Here is a 19,786-nt window from a genome sequence, read left to right on the forward strand (position 1 = left end):
ACGATGATTTTATGAGAGGACAATCTAACGTGAACATACTCTAATACAACATTTAAATATGATTTTGAACATTTGACATTCTGTTGCATTAAAGTTTACGATTCAGGTTCGGGACGGTCCGAACTTTCCTACCAGGAGGAAACGTGTTGTCATGAGTTGGTATTTGAACTCAGGTCATCAGAGCTGAAATTAAAGTGAAATTAAGTGTTTAGTTTACGCACAACAAGCTGGACAAGTGTGGACAAGTGAAGACGACATGATTTGATGCCACGGAAGTGGAGGAAGAGAGACAAAATGGCGAGGGAGACAGGCCTTAAACGTTTAACGTAAATCATGATTGCTTGAGATGCAGGCTTGTGAATGTAAGGCACATTTCCTAGCTGTAAATGTATAAAGAAGAGGTTGTTGTTCTTGTTCTCCGACTGGTTAGTCCGTGAGTTTGGGTTGTAACGTTACACTGATACGAGTTACACAGCTGATCCCGGTACGGGGGGAGACAAGCAAAAGTATTTCTTATCTGATTAGTCGATGAATCGATATTTTAATCTGTAGAGTACTAAAATAATAAATAGCTGCAGCCCTAATTTAGTTTCATCTTTCACAGGGGCTGTGGTCATCTTGGTGTCATCACAGTTGTTATAGATAAAATGGCCATTTTTAAAGTAAAATGTATGAAAGCATCTACAAATAAAAGTCTTAAACTAATCCTGCAGCATAATTCACTTTTCCACTGTCAATCAGTATTCTTGTTATGTTTTGATACAAATAAAAGCTAAATATAGGCAACTGTTTCATCATATCTCATCTGATCAATCCCATACAACATTAACTGAAGCAAAAAAGGTGGAGAGCGTGGAAATCCAACCCCTGTTGAGTCCACATGCAGGAATGGCTTTAGAGTCTTAGGGTCACCAGCGTGCTAAAGTGCTCCTGATGCTAATGCTTTCTTTAGCAAATGTTTGCACACTAATAAATAGAGCTGACGCTGACCATCAGATCTGCAGGTGTTTGGTCACAAACCAAAGTATTGGACAAATCAAAATGCTAACCTGATGATGCAGCTGGATGAAAAGTTATTCATCCTCAGGGGACCTTTAACAGGTGGACCAAATTTCATAACAATCCATCCGATTGAGGTTTCGCCCGCCTTTTTTTTTGCTGCAGTATTGCTGTTGGCCGCTGGACAAATTGTTTCCCCGTCGTATCAGCGCTCTGAATCATATCTGGATGACACAGACACATTATCCACGCTTTCTCTCCAGCTTACGATGGAAACAGCTTCCTGATGCCAGGTGGGGGGGGGGGGGGGCACGCCTGTAATCGTGTCTGTCACTGCAGCTAAACCAGGCTGGCTGCATGACGGGGGGGATGATCCAGAGTCCACCTCACTGTCAACAACAACACAAACAGCACATGGGCAGGAGGATGGTGCCGCGTGTTCAGATACCAATCAAGTAACACAAAAGAGATGCCCACGTTTCTTTTTAACTGTCGTCACACAAAACAGACGGACACAAAGCAACACGGATGCTCTTTTGGTGAATCACTGTGGCTGAGAGGGACGAAGAGGAGGAAGAGAGGGCAGGGGTGACAGCTGAATGTGTTTGTGTTCTTGCTGGTCAATCTGGCCACTCTCCATCTTCCTGCTTAGGTGTTGATGAAAATCTCAGTGTGGGCTCAGGACAGACTTGGCTCCTGTAAACTGTGCTGACAGTTCAGCAGCACAACACACAGATCTTAAATCAAGGGAATGTACAGAATCTGCTGTCTCAACAAAGCATGTTGTTGTCTGCATATATCAGAAGTTTACATGCAGAGAATAACAAAAACCTGGTATACATTCAGGAAGTACTTCGTTAAACTACAAAAGTGTATTTTGGTTGCTGCAGTAGAGTTAGATGCTCACTGTTTCTTTGAAGATACACTTACTATACTAGTCAGTTTGTAATAGCATCCCATAATTACAACATTTCTTTCAGCTTACTACCAATGTTTATATTTTAGAAAGAACTTACAAAATTAATATTTTAAGAGGCCAAATGTTCAAATATTCATGGAGATGCAATGCAGAGATTCAAATTCTTTGACCTGTTCAACCCCGCAGACTCTTCACTGGGTCGGTATTTACAAACACTTGGCAGCATTATTCAAATTCAGAACCAATAAACTGATACCCAAAACAACTTAAAGTTTCTATTCAATGTTATGTAGCAGATATTATCAACTGCATGGTTAGTTTTATTCTGCCTCATAGCAGTGAGGTACTGCTGTTGAAATAAGCCAGAAGTTTGACTTTTTTTGCAGTGAAAACAATGTGTGCTGTAACATGTAGAGATTTGCAAAGATTAACCTGCCAGCTAAGAAAATGGAAAGATAAACAGATCAAATCACTTACATGGTACACAAATGAAAGGATATGTCTGTACCTACAACCACAGGTTCAGACTAGGGCTGGACGATACGGCCAAAAATGTTATCACGATAAAAAGCTGCATATCTGTCGATATCAATAATTATCACGATAAGTTTCAAATCTTTATTTCTTTTGGGTTTAATAAAGGCAAAGTTGAAGAAACCTGATGGTTAATTGTGGTTTAAACTCTTCTTTATGGTCAAAACTTGAGGCCAAATAGTGAATCACTTCACAAATCTGAGACATTCAAAACAATTGTGATAAAATCTTTAACAAATATGCATGAGAAAAATTAAGTAAAAGCTTGTTTCAGTCCTTTTTCTTCAACAAAATAAACATATTTTTTTTCCAAAATTAAGTCCTGATTCTGTGATTCAAGTGAATAAAATCAAACATTTATTGAACATTCGTTATATTATAATATTAGCGATAATTATTGTTATTGTTTTATTGTCCGGCCCTAGTTCACTCTCTTCTACAGAGGTTCAACAAGACAGCCATGTTAGCAGCCCTGTGCGCATGAACTATACCTAAATGCTAATAATAAATAAATATAAATGTCAACCTCATGGTGGCGCTAGAGAAAAAGACAGGGGATTACAAAAAGATACTTCTTCTGCAGATCATACATGTCTGGACCAAATTTCATGGCAAATCACCCAATAGCTGTTGAAACAGTTCGGTCTGGGCCAAAATGGTTGACCGATCGACAGATCAACATTCCAAAGGCCAGCGGAGCACTTTAGTAGCCAGTGTGACGGTAACTTTTAACTTGACAGGCTCATTCCTCAACACACAGTGGTGTCAGCTCGGGGGCGGGTAACAAGAACAACATTAATATAAAAACTGTTCTAATTTAAAGTCAAAGCAAAACACTGAACGCAACCAAGCAAATCACTATGAGCCAAGAAAAATCTGCAGCTGGCAGTTAGTGAAAATATTAAATCATCACTCAGCCATAGATCAGCTACAGTAATGACATGTTTTAAAAATGTGAAACCTGGCAACAAAAAGGAGAGTGGAGGTTTTCAGCCTATTCCATCTGAGCTGACAGGTAGTTCAGCAGCAGAGTGAGGTGTTGTTCTGCAGTGAGTGTGTTCCTGCTGCAGCGTCATCCTCCATAAAACTGCTTCCCTCGGCGCTGACTCTGCTGACATCATTCTTGGTGCTGCTGGCAACAGATTTCACAGAAGAAGACGTTTGAGGAGCTACTCAGCCTGTGAAAACAGTTCGTCTGCATCACAAATCAGGGAGTCAGGAGTTTCACAGTGGTTTCCCACGCAGGGAGGGTGAAACAAAAATCATATGAAGCTTTATTTGTGGGAAATGAAGGATCAAAGTTTTCTTAGGATTTTCCCATTAAAGGGGCTAAAAACGACCAGATGAACTCCAAAAGGACACGGTGGACACTACACTGATGTATTCACATGCCTTATGTTTGTGGCACGTATCGTACACGTGGTCATACATTTTGGGTTGCACATGTAAGGCCTTCATGGATTTTGAGCTTAAGTCAATTTTGCCTCCCCCAATTTTAACCATTGTCTTTTTTTAAAATACGTCACAAGTCCCCAAACTTTATAGAAGTAAAAAGAAAATTCTCTGAAGTTACATTTAATTCCATTGCTGCTGACAAAAATCATACATAAACACACACGACATAAAGGGCTGAAACATATTTATATTACTTAATGAAATAAAAAAGTAATTGTGAGCAATTGTGATAATTGGCGAACAAATGCTAACATTCGCAGCTTCTTGCTTCACAAACTTTGTGGATTTCTTTTTCTTTTTTTTCCTGTTTCTTTTTCCCAGACCTGGAGACATCCCTTGAATTAACCTAAAAAAATATTCAAATTACCTGAAAGTGGAAATAATTGTTAGTTGCAGTCGTGGAAATAAATCTGAAAAAAAAATTTCACTATGCTGAATACATAAAAAACCTGCAGGCTCATAAACTGCACAAATCAAAAAAAAGTAACAAACATGAAGTTAAATATCTCGCCATAACTTTTTAATAATTGATTAAATAAGAAGGTCAAGTGGAGATAAGCAGCAAAATCTCCGGAACCATCGACGAAACAATAATCGACAATGATCGTTTCAGCGCTAGATCACTTTATCAGTTCAATCATTTTAGGACATCAGCACAGAAACTAAAGTCGGCAGTTTTGCAGACAGACAGTTGATGAACACACATTGATCACAGCAGTCCACCAGACTGAGTCTGTGCTCTGCAACCAGTGGCCTAGTTTGACATTAGACACACTGCTGCATCTGTACACCCTCCGGGTGAATGCAGTGTGTGTGTGTGTGCAGAATATGTGTGTCGTGGCAGGGAGCTGTGTCACTACAGCCACCAGATCAATCACCATTAAAGAACACTGAACATCAGAACTCTTCGGTGTGACTGGCGCTGCCCTAAAACAGCACTGGTGTGTTTTCAACATCGGGTTTCCACCCTGCTGTGAGAAGGTGAGCGCTGCATATCGAGCCTGCTTGATATTTACAACAACTCTCTGACCGTGTAAGTCTGGAAATTAAAACTTCAGCACATGAAAGCTGAGCCTGCCGGCTGCCTGACTGTTTTATCTTCTCTAAGTGATTAAGGCCAGACACCACAGCCCAAAATAATGATTTTTCTTTAATCTATCTATTTTCAAATTTCAAGTTATTTTGTGTTATGACCACACATTCATAAAATGCACAAAGCAATCTTGAATATATATATATATATTCATTATTATTTGCATTACCATTTACATATTCTCTTGTTTAAAATTAGTAAATAATATGTATTAGTGTTTTTTTAAAGATCTATTTGATGCTTTAACTCTCAAATTTATATACTGTATATATATATATATATATAAATAATATCTATCTTCGGTCTTACAGCGAGACATTCAGAAAGTTTTTTAAAAAATATCTTGCAAAAGTCTCATTTTATGTGGCATTTGATATGTGAATATGTGGGAAAAGGGGTCCATCACACATATGAGTGGTATATTTTGAATAAATCCATGAAAAAACAAAACAACATTTTGATAACCCGTTCTGTAAATGTCCAGCAATTTGGTATATTATCACAATAAAACCAAAAAGATCCATCTGACTCTTATTAAATGTGCTGGAAATGCACATATTTAATGAGGAAATACCTTATTTGCATATTAAAATAAAAGAAACATCAACATCTATTTTAATAAAAAAGCTTTTATTTACGTAAACTTTTAGCTTGTAAAGTTTCATTGTTAAAGTTGTATAAGTAAAACTTTTAAATGAGGACCACTTTCTGTGTTCTGAAGTTCTACGCAGATGTGACGTGTTTCATTACTTCACCTCCGTTGCCAACATTTAACGCTTCTAACTGGCTCTCGTGCTTTTCTGTTGGTGGCAGCTCCTGATAAAAGACCATGACAAACGAGGGGGAGTTAATACAGGCTGTGCTTATTTAAGATATTATCACGCTGACGATTTAATAGCTGGCTGTCGGGCTGATCAGCGGCTTGTGATTAGAAGAGTCTGACTGAAGCTGCTGCTTTCTTAGAGAGGAGACAGAGATGATGGACAGACAAAGAAGCAGAAGAGTTTTACAACAGATGTGTAACGTTGTGCCATATTTCCTCTTTAAAAAGACCATAAAAATGCTTTCATACTTTATTACCCCGCCTCCTCAGTGGGAAATAGACCATCCTCTATTATCTCACGCACAAAAAATAATGTCAAAATAAGGCTGCGTCCTTTATTTTGGCACCTTATCAGCTCTCTAATCATCGGGGCTGTTCCCATATTTTGGAGTACAAATCACCACCTCATCATCTCTGTCACTGCTCTGTGGAAATCAGACCTGTTACTCACTCTTCTTCATAATCCTCGTTTCGTCTCTCGCCTTTTTAAAGCAAGCTGGTTTATCCGGCAATATTTCAACAGGACACGTGTGTCTTAGTGGACGACAGCTACCTGTTTTTGATCGAGAAAGATTTCCCCACATTTTTAGGTTAATTCACCAAAATAAAACTTAGTCCTCTTTGAATTTAGCTTAAAACTGGACTTAAAAGAGGACTCAGCTCTCCTTTACGGCCCACTGATGAGATCTTCTCCCACATTTTATTCATCACAAAACTCAGACTCAGTTGCACAAAATGTCTAACACTGGATTATGGAAGGATTAATAATAAATGGATTATTGATAATACTGCTACAACCTGTGCCAGACTTCCTGCTCTTTGTTCTTAATGTGCTCTTTCAAGCTTACAGTAAGAGCTGCAGCTGCACAGAGCTGATAGAAAATGCCATGGCACAACTATATGAAGTATTATCACTTCCCCATTTGGAAAGCAAAATCTTTCTACTCTCTCCAAGTTTCCTCATAACAGGAAGAGGATTTCTGGACGTCCCAGAGGAACAAAGACAAAATGTGAATGATTGATAATGTCAAAAGACGTCTGTCTTCGCTTCATTAGGACGAGAGTCTCACTCAGCAACCACAGCTTTGTACATCTTTAGTAAGGAGGCACCAAGAGACCTTAACAGGTTATCCAGGTTATGAAGAAAAGAGAAGAGGAACATGGGGAGAGGGAAGGAAAGGAAACAAGGAGAGGAGAAAAAATAAGAAGAGGAGATGAAGCAACGGGACGAGAGGAAGGAAATATCGGGGGAAGAGAGGAGCAGAAGAGAGGATTGAGGAGAGGAGAGGAAATTAGGAAAAGGGAGGCAAGGACAGGAAACAAGGCTACAAGAGGAAGGAAATATCAGGAGAGGAGAGGAAATTAGGAGAAGGGAAGCGAGGATAGGACAGAGAGAAACAAGGGTAGAGGAGAGGTGAAGAAAAGAAAAAGGAGAGGAAAGGAAATGAGGAGGATAGACGAGAGAAGAGAAGACAAGGAGAGGAAATGAGGAGAGGGGAGAAAAGAAGTAGAGGGGAAATGACAGGAGGGGAAACAAGAAGAGAAGAGAATAAAACAGGAAACAAGGAGCAGGAAGGAAATGAAGAAAGGAGAGGAAAGGAGAAGAGAGAAGAGGTAAAGGAAGGAAAGAAGTGGAAACACAAGGTGTCGAACAGAAAAGTCTCTTCTGAACATGACGGATGAGGAAACCAGAGACTGAACCGGAGTGAAGACAGAGAGCCGTCTCATCTCAGCACACCATGACACAGCGATCTGCCCTCGCTGTCCTCCGTCTTTCTGGTCACTCGTTCATGCGTAACCCTCTCAGACGGCCTTCAATAGACTCACTTCACACCAACCCCGTCCTCTCCTCCTCCTCTCTTTTCTCTCGTGGTGATGTCGGAGCCTCACCGTCCCTCTCTGCCTGTCACATCTTTTTATTTACTTGTTTAAAACTGTGTTTAACTCGGTCTTTGTTCGGTATCTGCCTCTCTCCTCCACACGGATCCTCAGCAGATTCTGGGCTTGAACCATGAAGGATTAGAAGGAGGGTTACATAAGTTTCTCTCTCTCTCAATGTGCCGCGCTCACCATCTTTGTTTCTCACGGTCAGATTTATCCTCAGCCTCCTTTCTCTCCTTTCAGTTGCTCTCTTCTTTCTTTCTCTCTGGAAGATACAGCCATTTGTTTTCTACGGTTCAGCAGTGAGAAGCGAGCGCAGTACTTCCAGTACAAACCGGATCATGTCAGGATTTGGTCCGTGTGTCTGCTTCTTCCTGTTTTATTTTGGTAACCGTCTGTGTCGGGTGCTTGTGTACATCTAATGCATCTAATAATGCATCTAATGCTAAAAAAAAAAAAGGATGAGGATGTTTTTTGCAGCAATATGCTTCATGTTGAGTTGTTTAGAGAGCTTTTACTTTGAAAAGCTCTGAAGGACATTCGGAAAGAGTCTCTGGCCTGCTTGACACACCTCTGAAAAAGCCGTCAGTAAACGTGTGATTGGATTCCCCTGATGAAATGAAAATTAGTGTCCATAGGTTTATGAATGCGGATCAAACGCTGGGACGCACACACACTGCAGCACATGCTTTATTGCGAGGATGTGAAAAAGTGTCCTGCAGGATTTTGGGATCGATCATATAACTCCTCCAACGGGACGTGCAAACTCACAATAACCGCAGCAGCTTGGGAGTCTCCTGCTTGTCTGAATGATGTTATAGACAGCAGCTAAAAAAGAATTTCTGAGAAATTATCCTTTAGCTTTGACTAAAGGCTCTAAACACTCCTGAAGTAATGAGCAATGTGATATGCCACCCTGAGGTGCAAATCAGTAGCCTGAATGCTCCTAAACACCATTTTCTTTCCCGTAATTCATTCAGCCTGGCATTGTGTTTATGCTGGCCGGTTTCTTGTTGGTAGGGAGAGGATACTGTTTTGCCCTGATCGCTCACGAGCAACTGGCGTATCCATCAGCGTAATTTTCAGCTGACACAGAAGCTGTGGTAGCGATTGTTAGGATTGTCTTGCACGTACATGAAACAAGGACTCGTTTTTGTTAGAACTCTTGATGACGGCATGGCTGTGTGTAATAAAAATCCAGTCTATGCCCCACCCATGCACCCATGCGCCAACCAATATCAACCAGACTTTTAAGCTTCCTGTAGCTGCCACGCAATACAGGCGCGATGCTAACACAATATAACAGGAGGTATTCCCTCTATGGCTGCATTTAGGCTTTAAGAGGAGGAACTAATCTTCCACCTGCTCTCTCTGTACAGTCACTCTGGCTAAGATGCCATGAATGTAAATTATATTATAGCCTACGTCTGCTCCGGGATCCGTTTCCTGCTTTTCTCAGTTCTTGTTCTCAGGGAAACAAGACAGAAACGAAGTGTTTCTCTCTGAGCTCCCGAAGAGAACAAAAAGAGAGCAGTGATGTGGGTTATGTGGGCAGCAGCGTTACATAACCACACACTCTTTATCACAACAATCTGAGCTGCTATTAATATGCACACAACATGTGAGTTCATGTTAACACACAGATGGAGAGAGAGAGAGAGAGAGACCTCTTTAAAAAACTTTGGTCAGATCAGCCGCATGCGTCTTCATATTCATACAAGCAGCTGGTGTGCAGCGTTACATAACCAGCTTTGATGATTACTAATTAGCATAAAGGGTAACTTAATTAAACAAAAAGATCTCACACAGGAAGGCGCCTGCTAGGAATGTCATCATCAGACTGTTTCCGTTGTGCTGCATCTTATTTTATCTTAAAACCACCAGCAAAAAGGAAACGCCCTCTGCTTCATCACTGGGTGTAAATAATCTTTCAAACGTACCTTTTGATATTTGGTGTTTCTCTTTTTGTGCTTTCCTTTCAAATCAAAAGACAGCAAGGGAGGTATGGAGGTATTAGCCACAGCCATATAATTTGCAAAAGTTGTGAAACTGCATCTCAATCCGTACTTGTGAATGTGCAGAAGAATCTACAAACATGTGAAATGTGAGTGAAAACTCTAAATATTTAGAGAATTTGGGTGTAATCCTTCTGTGACTTACTTGACTTAAACCCTTTCTCTTTAACTCCTCTTCATCGCCCCTGATCTTTCTGTAACTTCAGTTTTTATTCACCCTGAGCTGAGGCTTACAGGCGCACGCTGCTAATAATTTCCGCTGCCATAGGGGGAGCAACCAAAAAGCCGTACTGCTCTAATATCAAGAAGAAACAGGCGTAAGTGCAACTTCATATTTAACGAGTGACATATTTCAGCTTTTGACAACTCAGACTAAAATAGATACAACCTAATAGCAGACACAGAAAAGACCCAAACTGGGACACCAAGCTTACGGAAGTGAATGTCGAAATTATCCAACAAAACAGTCCAGAACAAAAGACAAATAATCCGCTGTTGCACAGGCAAACCCAGAAAGCCCACAGACAACAGAAAAGCAATAACTCCAGGGTGGGAACCAATTCAGAAATCCACACAGAAACAAACACACAGGCCAGGGATGCAGGTAGAGCCTCTGGGCACGATACAAAGACGAGCTGACAAAAACAAAGAGGACACGCAGACCTAAATACTCAAGAGGCAGGTGACAAAAAAGGCACAGGTGGACACAATCACAATAACATCAACACCAGCTTCAAAAATAAAACAGGAAATTCAAAAACCAAAAGCCCAAACTGTGACGTAAAAACAGCCGGTTTGGTTCGGCAGTGCCGTGTTAAAATCACAGCTCAGAGGTCATAAGGTATCCTGGTTCACACAGAGCAGTCACACACTACAGATTAAAACTCATGACCTGCCATAGGAATCCACGTCTCTGTGTGTTTCTACTCGCTGTGGTTTCTGTGTCATGTCTTCAACATGATGTCTGTGAGAGGGAAGAGTCTGAGACCTCCATCCTCACTTCAATATAACCTGTGAAAACTCCTTTTCTGGTCTATTAGTCCTTTAATAAAGTCAGTCAGTCAGAGTGTGTTGAGTCTCATGTGCTTCTGTAATCCTTCTCCTTTGTTGTCAGGCGTCCCTTTCTGAGCAGCAGAGGACCTTAGGAAGCACAGGACCATGGTCATAAAGTCCATAACGTCCCCTCTGAACTGGAACATTCAGATAAGTTATGGCCACAGATCCAGGATATTCTTTGTGTCAGAGCGATTGATTTACTGGCAGGATATAAACAGAATTTCAATAATTTTAACAAAAAAAAATACTGACTTTATTGCTTTACCCAGTTTTAAACTACAGATGCAAAGATCTAACACCAATAAACTGCATCCCTGGACTTTAACGTTGAACTCGCTGGTCAGAAAAAGTGAGGTGTGGGCGAACTGGGAGTTGTTTTTCAAAACAGACTAAATAATTAAATCATGACGTACATGAAGCATGTGACTTAAACGTCACTGAAGTAGAGCTGCAACGATTAGTTGATTAGATTAGACTATTTTCATAATCGATAACTCGTTTCAGTCATTTCTTTAGGCAAAAACAGGTGTCTTATTTTCTTAAATCTAAGGAATTGCTTCTATTCTTTGTCATTTATAAATGAAGAGTCTTTGGGTTTTAGACGGCTGGTTGGACATAAGAAGCAATCTGATGACGTCACTTTTGGGCTCTGGAAAACTGTGATGAGCATTTCTCACAATTAATCCTGAAAGTAACAGGCAGATAATCAAAATAATCAAGAAGTTCCCACTGAAGAGATGAAAACACCAGATCTGTGTGAAGTGAAGAGGAGGCTGAAACTTTCCTCACATTAACACGTGAAACTAACGGAGATTTTTCCTGGAGCTCTTTTTATTACGTCCTCTTCTCCTGCAACGGTTTAACAGCTGGATGTCCCCAAATCTTAATACTTGCACAACATGAATTAAACACACATTTCTTTTACTGTTTTTCTGGAAAATTCTGTTAAAATTTTGCACCACATTTGGATGTAAACTTGTGAGAAGACTACTTGCTGAATCAGATGGACGCCAAAAACAGAAATGGACCCAAAACAGGACTCAATATTGCCCGTGGCCTGCTAGACCAGGAGGCATGTTTCTCTGTACTCTGTTTTAAATGGCTGGGCAGGAATAGTTTTGGGAAAAAAACAGATTCCTGAGGTAAACATGTGACCTTTACTCTGTTTCCCTTCATTCAAAACAACACAGTTCAACAGCAGCAGCTGCAATAAGACCAGGAAGTTGCAGATTCTACTGGTCTTGTGGATCAGATTTGATGTTTTACAATCCAAGAACCTCAAGAATCCACCGCAAGCAGCTACAGAGGAAATGAATAGAAAGCCATACAGGCCATCAATTCAGATGTTATTGTTGTCACGACCGTGTCGACCGGAGCCACAGCTCAACAATGCAGACAGATCAGACACAGAAAGCCAAGGAAAACAAAGCCGGCGGGCTTTTCCTCAACACACACCGGTTACGTGGCTCTAAAAACAAGTAGCGTCAGAGGGAGCCTCACAGAGACTCTCTTTAATTACAGGACGCTGCTTTGTACACCGAGCGCTACATGTAACACTGAGGGACAAAAGCAAAACTCTCACTGATGAGTAAGAAATCCCTGCAGGCAGTCAGCAGCTGTTTTCATCACAGTAAACAAACCTGCCACACCGACTTTCCATAGAGACAGACAACAGAGAGCCAGCAAAGGAAGGAGCTGACTGCACAGAGATCCAGAAAACTGTAAATTTAACAAATGAGGAAACAACAGTGATCTGGCCTCGTCTTCTCTGTGCACCTTGTTGTGTTTTCCCTTTAAAAAAAAACTTCACTGAAACTTTCTCTTTCTTTCATATTTTTAGTTAAAAGCTAACAACGTTCTGTCGGGGGATTATTTTACGATTAATTAATTGATTTTTACTCCATAAAATGATGAAAGCTCATCATAAATTACTAGAACCCAATCTAAAGCTTTGAAATTACTTACTTTAAATTTTCACATTTATGTTCTGAATAAAAAAAAAAAAAAGACCAAAATTATTACTATTGTTGTCAAAAAGAGCCGTTTTCTGTCTGTAAAATAACTAAACAAACAAACGAAATATAGCTTTTTGTGTGCACGAGGAATATAATAATATCATCTTTCTGGACGTTGAGGGTCTGTATGATGGCATACTGAGTCACTCCTCGTCCTGAACACATGAAGCCTGAAATGTTTTGCTTTTAAAGCAGATATGTTAAGTGGAATAAGTAACCCTGCAGGTCCTTATTGACCCGCTGTGACATTCTTCAGCAGAGGGCAAACACACAGTGTGGAAAGAAAAACACACTCAGGAGCAGTTAGATCCAGTGTGTCAGACACAAAGGAGGGTTGGCCTGAATTAACCTACACAGTAAACAGAGAAACTGCTTATTTCCATCCATCAATCTATCTGCAGGATGCTCTATATGCCAGAGGTATTGTAGCTGTCATAGTGAGATTATAAAACACAAGTTGGTTCGCAAGTTCAATAAACAGCTACAGGAAATAAAATACTGCATTTAAAGGTTGCATACAGGTAGCCACATTTAGAGCTGTGTGTGTGTGTGTGTGTGTGTGTGTGTGTGTGTGCGTGTGCGCTACTGGTGAATGAGTTGACATGCTTGTTTCTGTCCAAGGTTGAAACTTTCAAGGTTTTAGTCACTTTTAGACCCACAGTAACTAGTAAATCAAACACTCTGTGGTGTTAGTTTGTGGCTGCATGTACAAGCTTAAATAACGAGATATACATTTACCATTTTACATAATGCAAATGTAAATGTAATGAGATAGAAAGGCAGGACTGGCAGACTGTTATCGTGTTATCGAGAGTCTGACTTTGGCACCAGAGGTAAACAGGTAACTAGGTCTGCATGAGGAGGCCACATATTATAGAACACATTTAAGACTTTCTAAGGGAGTCCAAGCCGCCACTTCAAATCACTCAGTCGCAGGTTAGGAGGTCTCATCTGACACATTAACAGTACCAGGTGTAAACACAGAGGCGAGGTGGCACCATTGATATCCAGGTAACAGACTGCACTCCACAGGTGTGACTGGTTGTTTGTCTACGTGTGGCTCTGCGATGGACTGGTGACCTGATGTCAGCTGGGATTGGCTCCAGCCCCCCCGCGACCCTGTACGCAGGATAAGCGTTGGTGATGATTGAGGGAGTGAGACTGAATTTTAGTAAGCAGTTTCACAATAAATGTTTAGTGTGGGCTGTCACTTTTTCTCCAAAAATGATCACTGCAACATGTATTTTTTTATTGCGGTATTCATTTTATTGCCTTATTGTTAATCAGCACAAAACCAAGCTAAATTTAAAAGCTGAAATGTAAATAAGAGGCATTTAGTAATTTTGTGATTCATCAGAAAACACTCATCTGACGAATCGTGTTGTCCCGACGATAAGGTCAGATCAGAGGTGGGTTGCTTTGAAAGTGAATAACAAACTTTTGTTCACAGTAACTCTTCACCTGCTCTCTTCTTGTAGCCTCATATTTTTTACAAAAATAAAGTTTTTGTATTTGACAAATGGAGATTTGGCATTTGTGAAGCAATAAACAGATTCAAGTTCAAATAATCCACAAACAAACCTTAAATGATTCGTTTGTAACTGTTTCTTGCTCAAATTTAACCTGTCAGTATAAACGCCACCAGCTGCACCGGCCTCACATGGGGTGGCCCGCTCAGGGTTTAAGCGCTGTTTGCTTGCAGGAGGGCGAGAGACGTCTGAGGGGAAACAAAGACGGTGTGTTGCACAAGCTGAGAGAAAACGCCGTTTTAACCTCACGGGGTCAAAGGTCACTTTAACCCCATTGCCATTAAGTCCACTGGTGTGTACCTGCGGATCTATGAGTGTGTTAGTAGAGCCAATAAGTCAGTGCTGGTTTGTGTGACAGGAGGGTGACGTGAACAAAGTGTGCTTTTCTTCTCTGCTGGCTGTGATTCAAAAGATCTTTATCTGTGACACAACTTACAGAAATAACAAATGAACAATTACTTTCCCCACAAGTATTTCTTATCTTTCTAAATGTCTGCTGCATTGAACAGGCGTGTATGTAGTGGAAAGTGATGGATAGAATAGTCACAATTATGAGCACCAACTCCCAGCAACCAACAGGTCAAAGGTCACAGCCTTTTCTTTCTGCAGCCGTCAGACACCAGCACAACATTTTCAACACAAGCTATAATCTACAAGCATCATCCATCAAACACAGATCCAAGTTTTGCCTCCTTTGAGGTTTCTTCTGGGGCAATAAATGGCAGTGTGGTGCATCCTGCCGTACAGATAATAACAAGCAGAGCCTGTTAGCAGAACTTCAGTGAGAGAAATGCACAGATTCAGGGCTGTAAACAGAACCAGCAGTGTGGAGAGAAAAACAGGGCCGGGCTCACAACCACAGAAAACAACCACCGACCATAAACGTCGCTGCTATAAAAACCTGAAAGGGTCGCCTCACAGATATGAACAGCCCGCGGGGCACAGATGCAGATAATAACACAGCAGCTACAGCCAAAGGACGGTGTTTATACTCCGAGACAGTTCACAAATAGAAAATAATATCACTTTAATTGAAATGTTGTATAGACAGCATAAGCAGACAATACGATAATTGCAAGTACATTATAGTTATTACGATGAGAGCATCACACAGTGTACAACGTGCAAAACATTCAGGGGTGTGTGATGTTATTTATACTGTAGAGACAGAGAGATGGATGAGGACTCACGCATTGCAGTAGGGTTTCTTGTCGTAGCCTTTGTAGTTCTTCATGTTCAGGGTCATCTTACAAACCTCGCAGTGGAAACATCCTTTATGCCAGTTCTGGAGACAACACACACACACACACACACACACACACACACACACACACAGTCATATATCAATACTGGATTTGATGGGTTGGTTTGGGTCTTGAAGTCGCTCTTATGTTTTCTTGGTGTCTCTGAAACTTTCAGTCACATCTTGTGGTTACTTCAGCGGATGGGAGTTTGCTCATTAATCATGAAGGTGGTTGATTTTTTCGTAATAACACATGCATGTAAATGTGAGTAGATGGTAACCCCTTTCTCTGTTGAAACAGGGTGTCAGGTGTGAACCTGGTCGATCACTTTGACCGCTGCCAGGCCGATGATGTGAGAGGTTTCGGTCTGGTCAGCTCATAGACGTCTGTTTATTCAGTCTCTTGTCCAGGGTTTCTGCTGCTTCTTCTGTCACATGTTACATGCATATAGGGCTGAAACGATTCACAGATTAAATCGCTAAAATCGAATACTAAAATGCATCGACGATGCTTCGTTTAATCCATGTAACTATAGTACAGCTCACCGTTTCGCACAGACATTTATAACTGTCGGACATCGCGCTTATGCTGTGAACACGAAGTGATTATGATGGGATTATTTCAAGCTAAAGAAGACAACAACTCTGTAATGTTACCATAAATCCACCGTAAAACGAAACTTATGTCGCCTCGGCAACAGCACGACAGCATCTGATCAGAAAGCAGCCGGTGTTCTGCCAGCGGACCAGAGACAAGGTAACAGTAACAGCAACTTTAGCATTTAACTGAAATCATGATTGATTGTTGAGTTGAAGCCAAAGTAAGCCGCAGTCCTCAGCTGAAAATGTGCACACGAGTGTTTGTTGTTCTCCTTTTTGGGCCGTGAGTTGTAGCCTCACAGTCAGGAGTTAACTGGGTGTCGGGGAGCTGCACCTTTTAACTCCCCTCCAGCTCTCTGTAGCTCAGACAATCCCTGCTACCTGCGTGTGCTGATCCATCCTTTCACCCAGATTCTTTGTCTTTATAATCGCCATCTTTATAATAACAAACAACAGCTGTTTCCTGTGCAGGATCTCTCATTTCCCGTTGGGTGATGTTTGTGTTTGTAAAGCAGCTGTCTAGTTGTTGGTCTGATGTTTGCTTTATGACACACTATGAATTTCCGAAAGGACTAATAAATATCTATCACCTATAAACGTGCACAGCTGATTCTGTTACCGGGGTGGGGGGGCGGCATCGATGAATCGTTGAAATAATCTATCGAAGCTTCGAATACTAAAATCTTCTGCAGCCTTACACGCATAGACAGTATAAAAGAAGTGGACGCAGACATTGTGACGTCACCCGTTGATTTGTGGACTACCGTTCTGAAGGCTTGAGTTTGGCATTTTCTCCGTCACCATCTTGGTTTTTTGGAACCGGAAGTGACCATATTCGGACGAGAGGGTGGAGCTAGTTCGCTTGGTTAGCAATGTGAACTTGGATGCTAACTTTAGTTATTGAAAATAGACTTACAACAAAATACTGGAAAAAATTAACAGCCGACTCCTTAGAGTGTATTTCAGTGCAACCGAACGCTGAATAAGACATTTTAATACGACCAAAATGTTACAATTAACTAAAACACGCTGTCAAAAGCTTTTAGACGAAAACACAGACAGCACCCAAAAACAAGTTCACAGCTAGTTAAATGTACACAGTGCAGTGATACAACTCGCTCTTATCCTGATTAACAGCAACTTGTAAATCAGCTTGTAGCCCCACCTTAAAGCCTCCCCTGCTTCCTGGTCTATGTTCCTCTAAATAATTTATTAAATGAACATCATGCTGTGTTGAAGAAGACTTGAAACTAGCGACTGAGGCCATAAACTCATCAGGAAAGTGTTTACTGAGGGAATAAATCCGCTGAGAAGTAGCTTCATTTTCTCATAAACCTATATACAATCAAACTTCTTTTTGCAACAAGCGGCGTCGCCCCCTGCTGGTTTCAGCAACTTCAGCGTTGGCTTCACTTTTCAGACCCGGAGGTTTCAGCTCCAGTCTTCTTCTCAGGTGGGTCCTGTTTGAGGGACCCCACTTGGATGCTTTGATTTCTTCGACAACCGGTTATCACCTGACTGTCACTTACACATGATGACAACTAAACCGTCTCCATGACAACAGACCAACTCCATGTGCTGAGAAAGGCCACGAGATGAGGCTGAAAGCTTCGGAAACACCAAGTAAGTGATTTTTCCGTCAAACTGCTGTTTCCTCGAAGCTCCACTTTTTGTTTTGTGTCCGCCTCCGCTGCTCAGGGATGCCTCAGCGCTGCACTTCTCACTAACCAGCCCGTCAATCAAAGAGCATGGGCGGGACCGTCTTCCTGTGATTTTCTGTTTGACAGCTAGTGTTTACACAAGCAAGTGGAAGCAACTTCCATGAACTAAATATAAATCCAGACGGAGGCTGGACGAAAACTGACATTTGTTCGGATCAAAATGTGACAGACCGCAGAGCAAAACTGAATTAAGTCCGTCTCCAGTTCAGATCGCCGTCCATCTGTCCTGCATTACGATTATTCAAATCCTTTGAGTGAATCAGCGCTAAGTTATGTGTTTGAGTTGTTAATATGCTCATATGCCTTCTGTATTAATCCTGTGCTTAAATGCAGCGAAAGAGCAAGAGAGTGAGGATAAGTTGGAGGAGGGAGTCTCATTTAGAAACAGTTTGTATTGGGGCTGATTAATTAATCTAAATATTATTGAAATTACACAATGGCAAAGCCCTAGTGTGTAGGGGTGTCCAATTCACAACTTGTACCAAGAAGTTTTACACACAACTGCACATAATTCAGGTCGACCCCATATTGTATGTTTGTCTTTGTGTTTTTAATGTACAGTTACTATCTTAGCCAGAGATTGTTAAATCTCAATGGGACTTAATAGAGGTTTAATAGTTTAAAAGTTCATTCCACAACTTGTTGGATTGTGACAATAAAATCTACCTACCTAATAAAAAAATAGGTCATCACAGACATATTAGTATTAGCAAACACTGTATATCTACCAATAGTAAGTTTATTGGCCGCCCATGTGGTCATTTCATAAACTGTCCACCAGACAGGAACGACAGGTTTATTTATCTACTATCAATCCTACTAAGTTCATACAGCATCTTTATCAGAAGTCTTTATTATTAATAACCTAACAATTTAAGGTATCCTCATCAAAAAAAAGGTTCATGTCAGGTGTTGATGTTAAACAAACAAATCCCTGCTGATGCATCATTATTATACTTTTTTTAATGTTTAAATATCAATATTGGCCTTAAAAACCCAGTGCCAGTCGAACTTTTCGTCAGAGTTTAGTAAATGTTTTTCCCTTAAAGACTATCCCAGCGTGTTCACAAGTTATGCACCTCACCTACAAATCATGTGCAGTACACATTTGCAATTTAAATGCATCCATATAAAGTTTGCATGTCTGTTTCAGCCATTGCTTTCCATCGCAGTGAACATCCAGTTTACTTTTATTTTTGGCACTGTCGCTCTGCGATGTGCAGCAGTGGTTCTCGCCAAAACGTGTAATCATTTATTTTTACTATAATTCCATCCATTAGCAACACAATGAAATATGGTACAACTATTTTGGTAAATAAATCATCTAAAAACAATAATCCAATCAGATGTGGGTACCTGGGACAAAATCTTATCAATTTAGGGGTGCCTGGTCTAATTGTCAGTTTAGGGGTCCTTGACGAGAAAAAGGTTTAATAACCTCTGATGTAAAGTATACATGGGATATGCAGAAAATATGCAAAAACAATGTCCTTTCCACGATATTTAAACCTTAAAGTGACTATAATCAATGTGGATATAATCAATGGCCTGTAATTGGCACAAAGTCTCATTTTAACAGCAGACTCTGCAGGAATTTGGAGTAAAAAATATAAAAGACAATACTGGAAAATCTGGAAAAATAACACTTCTCTCTTGTTAACTTTTATTCTCACTTGAAATTTGGTTTTCATGTCTTTGTAGTGAAAATGGAAAAGAAGTGGCACCTAAGGGCCGATTAAAAGGGCTTCTGTACAGGACAGCAGGGACTTTCTCTCGCCCTCACACTCTCTTTCTCACTTTCTCTCTGTTTACTTCTTTGTTTCTTTGCCAGCCTCGTCCTCTATAAATCACTGCCTCTCACACAGTTTCGGCTCTTTTAAAACCCCTTTTCTCTCTTTAAACA

The 19,786-nt window shown here is 40.7% G+C and overlaps 1 protein-coding gene across 2 annotated transcripts in view; it reads right to left on the bottom strand.

The window, feature by feature from the left end:
- Nucleotides 1-19,786, bottom strand: part of LOC119913373 (LIM zinc-binding domain-containing Nebulette-like) — a 114,915-nt gene that overhangs the window by 93,853 nt on the left and 1,276 nt on the right. For both annotated transcript variants that reach the window (XM_038732798.1, XM_038732789.1), the window contains exon 2: nt 15,510-15,604. In XM_038732798.1, coding sequence (XP_038588726.1) covers nt 15,510-15,604 — 95 coding nt within the window. The remainder of the gene's footprint in view (nt 1-15,509; nt 15,605-19,786) is intronic.

The sequence above is a fragment of the Micropterus salmoides genome, unplaced genomic scaffold (genome assembly GCF_014851395.1).
Source record: "Micropterus salmoides isolate LMB-PRFRI ecotype aquatic unplaced genomic scaffold, ASM1485139v1 Ms_hic_scaffold_1, whole genome shotgun sequence".
Taxonomy (NCBI): domain Eukaryota; kingdom Metazoa; phylum Chordata; class Actinopteri; order Centrarchiformes; family Centrarchidae; genus Micropterus; species Micropterus salmoides.